Genomic DNA, 6000 nt, shown 5'->3' with positions numbered 1-6000 from the left:
AGAATCATATTCGAATCGATTTTTTCCCACACCCCAAATACACACACACACACACACACACACACACACACACACACACACACACACACACACACACACACACACAGACACACACACACAGTAACTAATGAGGGATCATTACGTCGTCTTTTGTGAGACAACTTTATATCTCTTTTGGCCGTTTGGTTTTGGGAGCATTTCGTTCACATTGTGATGTCCTCCTATTTTTATTACCTCTTCATCATTTCACACGGCTGCTTTTGGACGTCCACAAGGGGTGGAAGAAGCTGGAGGAAAGCCACTCTTGACCATCTGGTGTGTGTGTGTGTGTGTGTGTGTGTGTGTGTGTGTGTGTGTGTGTGTGTGTGTGTGTGTGTGTGTGTGTGTTTTCCGAGGTCCCAAGAAGGTCGTAAGTACATGATTGTGTGTGTGTGTGTGAGTGATTTCCGAGGTCCCAAGAAGGTCAGAAATACATGATTGTGTGTTTGTGTGTGTGTGTGTGTGTGTGTGTGTGTTTTCCGAGGTACCAAGAAGGTTGGAAGTACATGATTGTGTGTGTTTTTCGAGGATCCAAGAAGGTCAGAAGTACATGATTGTGTGTGTGTGTTTTCTGAGGTCCTAAAAAGATCGGAAGTACATGATTGTGTGTGTGTGTGTGTGTGTGTGTGTGTGTTTCCGGAGGTCCTAAGAAGGTCAGAAGTACATGATTGTGTGTATGTGTGTGTTTTCCGAGGTCCCAAGAAGGTCGGAAGTACATAATTGTGTGAGTGTGTGTGTGTTTCCCGAGGTCCTAGGAAGGTCAGAAGTACATGATTGTGTGAGTGTGTGTGTGTTTCCCGAGGTCCTAGGAAGGTCAGAAGTACATGATTGTGTGTGTGTTTTCCGAGGTCCCAAGAAGGTCAGAAGTACATGATTGTGTGTGTGTGTTTTCTGAGGACCTAAAAAGGTCGGAAGTACATGATTGTGTGTGTGTGTGTGTGTGTGTGTGTTTTCTGAGGTCCCAATCAGGTTGGAAGTACATGATTGTGTGTGTGTTTCCCGAGGTCCTAAGAGGGTCGGAAGTACATGATTGTGTGTGTGTGTGTTTTCCGAGGTCCCAAGAAGGTCAGAAGTACATGATTGTGTGTGTGTGTTTTCTGAGGTCCTAAAAAGGTCGGAAGTACATGATTGTGTGTGTGTGTGTGTTTCCCGAGGTCTTAAGAAGGTCAGAAGTACATGATTGTGTGTATGTGTGTGTTTTCCGAGGTCCCAAGAAGGTCGGAAGTACATGATTGTGTGTGTGTGTGTTTCCCGAGGTCCTAAGAAGGTCAGAAATACATGATTGTGTGTGTGTGTGTGTGTGTGTGTGTGTGTTTTCTGAGGTCCCAAGAAGGTCGGAAGTACATGATTGTGTGTGTGTGTGTGTGTTTTCCGAGGTCCCAAAATTGTGTGTGTGCGTGTGTTGCAGGACTTGAAGGACGAAAAGAAAAAAGCCAAGATGGCAGCAGCTCGGGCCGTGTTGGAGAAATGCACCATGATGCTCCTGACGGCCTCCAAGGTGAAAACATCTGCTCTGCAATAAATAAATCACCGCCTGCTGCAATCGGCGTGCATATGCTAGTGCGCTACAAGCCGGAAATGTCTTTATTCTGTTTTGGTTTTTGTGTGTTCATGTTTTTTTTTTGTTGTTGTTTCTACCCGCAGACCTGCCTGAGGCACCCGGACTGCGAGTCGGCCAGGATCAACAAAGACGGCGTCTTCCAGAGGATGCGCTGCGCCCTGGAGCAGGTCATCGAGATCGTGACGGAGGCGCGGGGCGGCGGGGAGAACAAGGTCCTCCCAGCCAGCGTCAGCAACGCCATCAGGGACTACAAGGTGCGCACGGGGGGGGGGGGCCCGCCTGTATCAACACTAATATGACGCTCCCACGTGAAGCCGGGCTCGACTCTCCCAAAACGCGCTAGCCAGATGCTAATTAGGGACCAAATGTCCCTTTGGGACAGAGGACCCTATCGTATTTCTAAGGTTTTATTATTATTATTATATCGCCACCTCTTTGAGCTGTAATTTGACCCCCTTAACATGCTTCAAAACTCACCAAATTTAACACACACATCAGGACTGGCAAAAATTGCCATCTAATCAAGAAACCAAAACCCATAACTCAAAATTGCGCTCTAGACCGCCCTAGGAAAAACACTGACAAAACTGCTTGTAACTTCCGTTAGGAATGTCGTAGAGACATGAAACAAAAACCTCTATGTAGGTCTGACTTAGACCTAGATTAGATTGCATGACCTCCTTCAGCAAAAATCAACAGGAAGTTGGCAAAAACCCCTTCAAAACAAAAGTTTACTAAAAAATGTCATTTTTGCCTCTTTGAGCTGTAATTTGACCCCCTTAAAATGCTTCAAAACTCACCAAACTGGACTCTTACATCAGGACTGGCAAAAATTGCGATTTAATAAAAAGAGCAAACCCCAAAACTCAAAATTGCGCTCTAGCGCCCCCTAGGAATAAAACACAGAAGAAAACTGCTCCTAGGAAGAAAACACAGACAAAACTGTTTGTAACTTCCGGTAGGAATGTCGTAGAAACCTCTATGTAGGTCTCACTTAGACCTACATTTAATTCATTTACATCCTTCAGCAAAAATCAACAGGAAGTTGGCAACTACCCCTTCAAAACAAAAGTTTTGTAAAAACCCGTCACCTTTTTTCAAACATTATCTCCTCTGAGCGAACATGTTGTGTCGGCTTCAAACTCGCACAGGAAAAAGATTGAACCCTTCTGATTAAAAGTTGAGAAAAGAGTTTTTCTAACAGCTCAGGTTTTGATTTTACGAGCCTTCGTAGAACTGCTACGCTGATGCTGCTGCGCTGCTGCCGTCTCAAGATGGCCGCTTAAAAGCAGGAAGCACCGGCGTGACCACACAATGCAGAGAAGGTAGGTACTGTGCGGGTAAAGATATGTTGACTGGGTGAAAGAAGGAGGCACCAGTTTGACTCCAGGATGCAGGGGAGGTAGGTAAAGTGCAGGTAAAGATATATTGTCTGGGTAAAGGCAGAAAACACCAGCAAAAGTCGGTCCCGTTGATCGCTGCTTGCAGCTTTAATTTACATTGGATTTGCCACAGACCGGCTACTGTTAGCATTAGCTGTTTTGCATGGCGATTTCAACACCTCCAAATGTGTGCATAAAAGCTACAACCGAGATGAATGTTACAATCAGACAGCTGGCGTGTAATAAGTACAAAACTTACAGTACAAACACTTTGTAGGGCGCAACATGACACATTGGCCTTCCTGGAAAAAGCTACTTCCTAGTGAAGCAGCAAATAATAAGCTGTATTTTGAGTGTAACATTAACCGTTAATATCTACAGGGTTTAGTTTAGGTATAAGTACCAAAAATTGGTACCTGGGAATCGATACAGTCTACCCGCACCTAAACTTTGGCAGGTTTGAAAAAAATATATAAAACTTGAAAAAAAGCAAATAAAACTAAATAACATATTTAAAACATTGCTAAAAAGTCTAGTTGGCGTTAGCATGCTAACAATTTTTTTGTACTAATTTTACACTTTGTTAGCTAATTTCGCAGCTGTACACCTCAGTCATATAACTTGGTATATGCCGAATGCTAACTTAATTTTTTTTTTTTATTGTTATTGCAACTGTATAACCCAAAGTCATAATTTGGTACTGGACACATGCTAGTATGTGCAAATAGTAATCTTAGCGTGCTAGCATGCGTACGTCAGCATGCTAACAGTTAGCGTGTGTCACGTACCTCGTTATATGACTGCTAATTTTTGCTAGCTAAAAAAGTTAGCATGCTAATGTTACCATGCTAACATTAGTTTGCTTATTTTACATCCGTATACCCCGGAGTCATAGGCTAGTATGTGCTAGTAGTAATCTTAGCATGCATACCTCAGCATGCTAACAGTTAGCATGTGTCACTTACCACGTTATATGACTGCTAATTTTTGCTAGCTATAAAAGTTAGCATGCTAATGTTCCCATCCTAACATTAGTATGCTTATTTTACATCCGTATACCACAGAGTCATAGGCTAGTATGTGTTAGTAGTAATCTTAGCATGCATACCTCAGCATGCTAACAGTTAGAATATGTCACGTGCCAAGTTATATGACTGTAAGGTGTACGGTTGCAAAATCAGCAAGAAAAAATTCAAATTACCGGTAGCTAAAAAAGTTAGCATGCTAATGTTACCATGCTAACATTAGTATGCTTATTTTGCATCTGTATACCCAAGACTCATAAAATTCGGTACTTGACATATGCAAGTAGTATTTATAATATGCATACGTCTGCATGCTAACAGTTAGCATTTGGCACGTACCAAGTTATATGAATGTTGGAAAATTAGCACAGACATTTTCAAATTACCGGCAGCTAAAAATGTTTGCATGCAAATGTCAGCATGCTATCATTAGCATGCTAACTATTTTAGCTGCCATGCTAACAGTTAGCATGTGTCACGTGCCAAGTTATATGTACGGTTGCAAAATCAGCAAGAAAAAATTCAAATTACCGGTAGCTAAAAAAGTTAGCATGCTAATGTTACCATGCTAACATTAGTATGCTTATTTTGCATCTGTATACCCAAGACTCATAAAATTCGGTACTTGACATATGCTAGTAGTATTTATAATATGCATACGCCTGCATGCTAGCAGTTAGCATTTGGCACGTACCAAGTTATATGAATGTTGCAAAATTAGCAGAGACATTTTCACAATTACCGGCAGCTAAAAAAGTTGGCATGCAAATGTCAGCATGCTATCATTAGCATGCTAACTTTTTTAGCTGCCATGCTAACAGTTAGCATGTGTCACGTGCCAAGTTATATGTACGGTTGCAAAATCAGCAAGAAAAAATTCAAATTACCAGTAGCTAAAAAAGTTAGCATGCTAATGTTACCATGCTAACATTAGTATGCTTATTTTGCATCCATATACCCAAGACTCATAAAATTCGGTACTTGACATATGCTAGTAGTATTTATAAAATGCATACGTCTGCATGCTAACAGTTAGCATTTGGCACGTACCAAGTTATATGAATGTTGCAAAATTAGCAGAGACATTTTCAAATTACCGGCAGCTAAAAAAGTTTGCATGCAAATGTCAGCATGCTATCATTAGCATGCTAACTTTTTTAGCTGCCATGCTAACAGTTAGCATGTGTCACGTGCCAAGTTATATGTACGGTTGCAAAATCAGCAAGAAAAAAATTCAAATTACCGGTAGCTAAAAAAGTTAGCATGCTAATGTTACCATGCTAACATTAGTATGCCTATTTTGCATCTGTATACCCAAGACTCGTAAAATTCGGTATTTGACATATGCTAGTAGTATTTATAAAATGCATACGTCTGCATGCTAACAGTTAGCATTTGGCACGTACCAAGTTATATGAATGTTGCAAAATTAGCAGAGACATTTTCAAATTACCGGCAGCTAAAAAAGTTTGCATGCAAATGTCAGCATGCTATCATTAGCATGCTAACTTTTTTAGCTGCCATGCTAACAGTTAGCATGTGTCACGTGCCAAGTTATATGTACGGTTGCAAAATCAGCAAGAAAAAAATTCAAATTACCGGTAGCTAAAAAAGTTAGCATGCTAATGTTACCATGCTAACATTAGTATGCCTATTTTGCATCTGTATACCCAAGACTCGTAAAATTCGGTATTTGACATATGCTAGTAGTATTTATAAAATGCATACGTCTGCATGCTAACAGTTAGCATTTGGCACGTACCAAGTTATATGAATGTTGCAAAATTAGCAGAGACATTTTCAAATTACCGGCAGCTAAAAAAGTTTGCATGCAAATGTCAGCATGCTATCATTAGCATGCTAACTTTTTTAGCTGCCATGCTAACAGTTAGCATGTGTCACGTGCCAAGTTATATGTACGGTTGCAAAATCAGCAAGAAAAAATTCAAATTACCGGTAGCTAAAAAAATGAGTATGCTTATTTTGCATCTGT

At 40.9% G+C, this 6000-nt stretch overlaps 1 protein-coding gene across 5 annotated transcripts in view; it reads left to right on the top strand.

Annotated features, from left to right (window-relative positions):
- Positions 1 to 6000, top strand: part of ctnnal1 (catenin (cadherin-associated protein), alpha-like 1) — a 105010-nt gene that overhangs the window by 81313 nt on the left and 17697 nt on the right. For all 5 annotated transcript variants that reach the window (XR_009806395.1, XR_009806394.1, XM_061896991.1 and 2 more), the window contains 2 exons: positions 1448 to 1537; positions 1684 to 1854. Coding sequence is in view for 3 of the 5 variants with exons in the window: in XM_061896991.1 (XP_061752975.1) it covers positions 1448 to 1537; positions 1684 to 1854 (261 nt within the window). In the remaining 2 variants the exon portion in view is untranslated. The remainder of the gene's footprint in view (positions 1 to 1447; positions 1538 to 1683; positions 1855 to 6000) is intronic.

Source organism: Nerophis ophidion, linkage group LG04 (genome assembly GCF_033978795.1).
Source record: "Nerophis ophidion isolate RoL-2023_Sa linkage group LG04, RoL_Noph_v1.0, whole genome shotgun sequence".
In the NCBI taxonomy this organism is placed as follows: domain Eukaryota; kingdom Metazoa; phylum Chordata; class Actinopteri; order Syngnathiformes; family Syngnathidae; genus Nerophis; species Nerophis ophidion.
The sequence above is the reverse complement of the archived record's forward strand: the minus strand, read 5'-3'. Positions and strand labels throughout refer to the sequence as shown.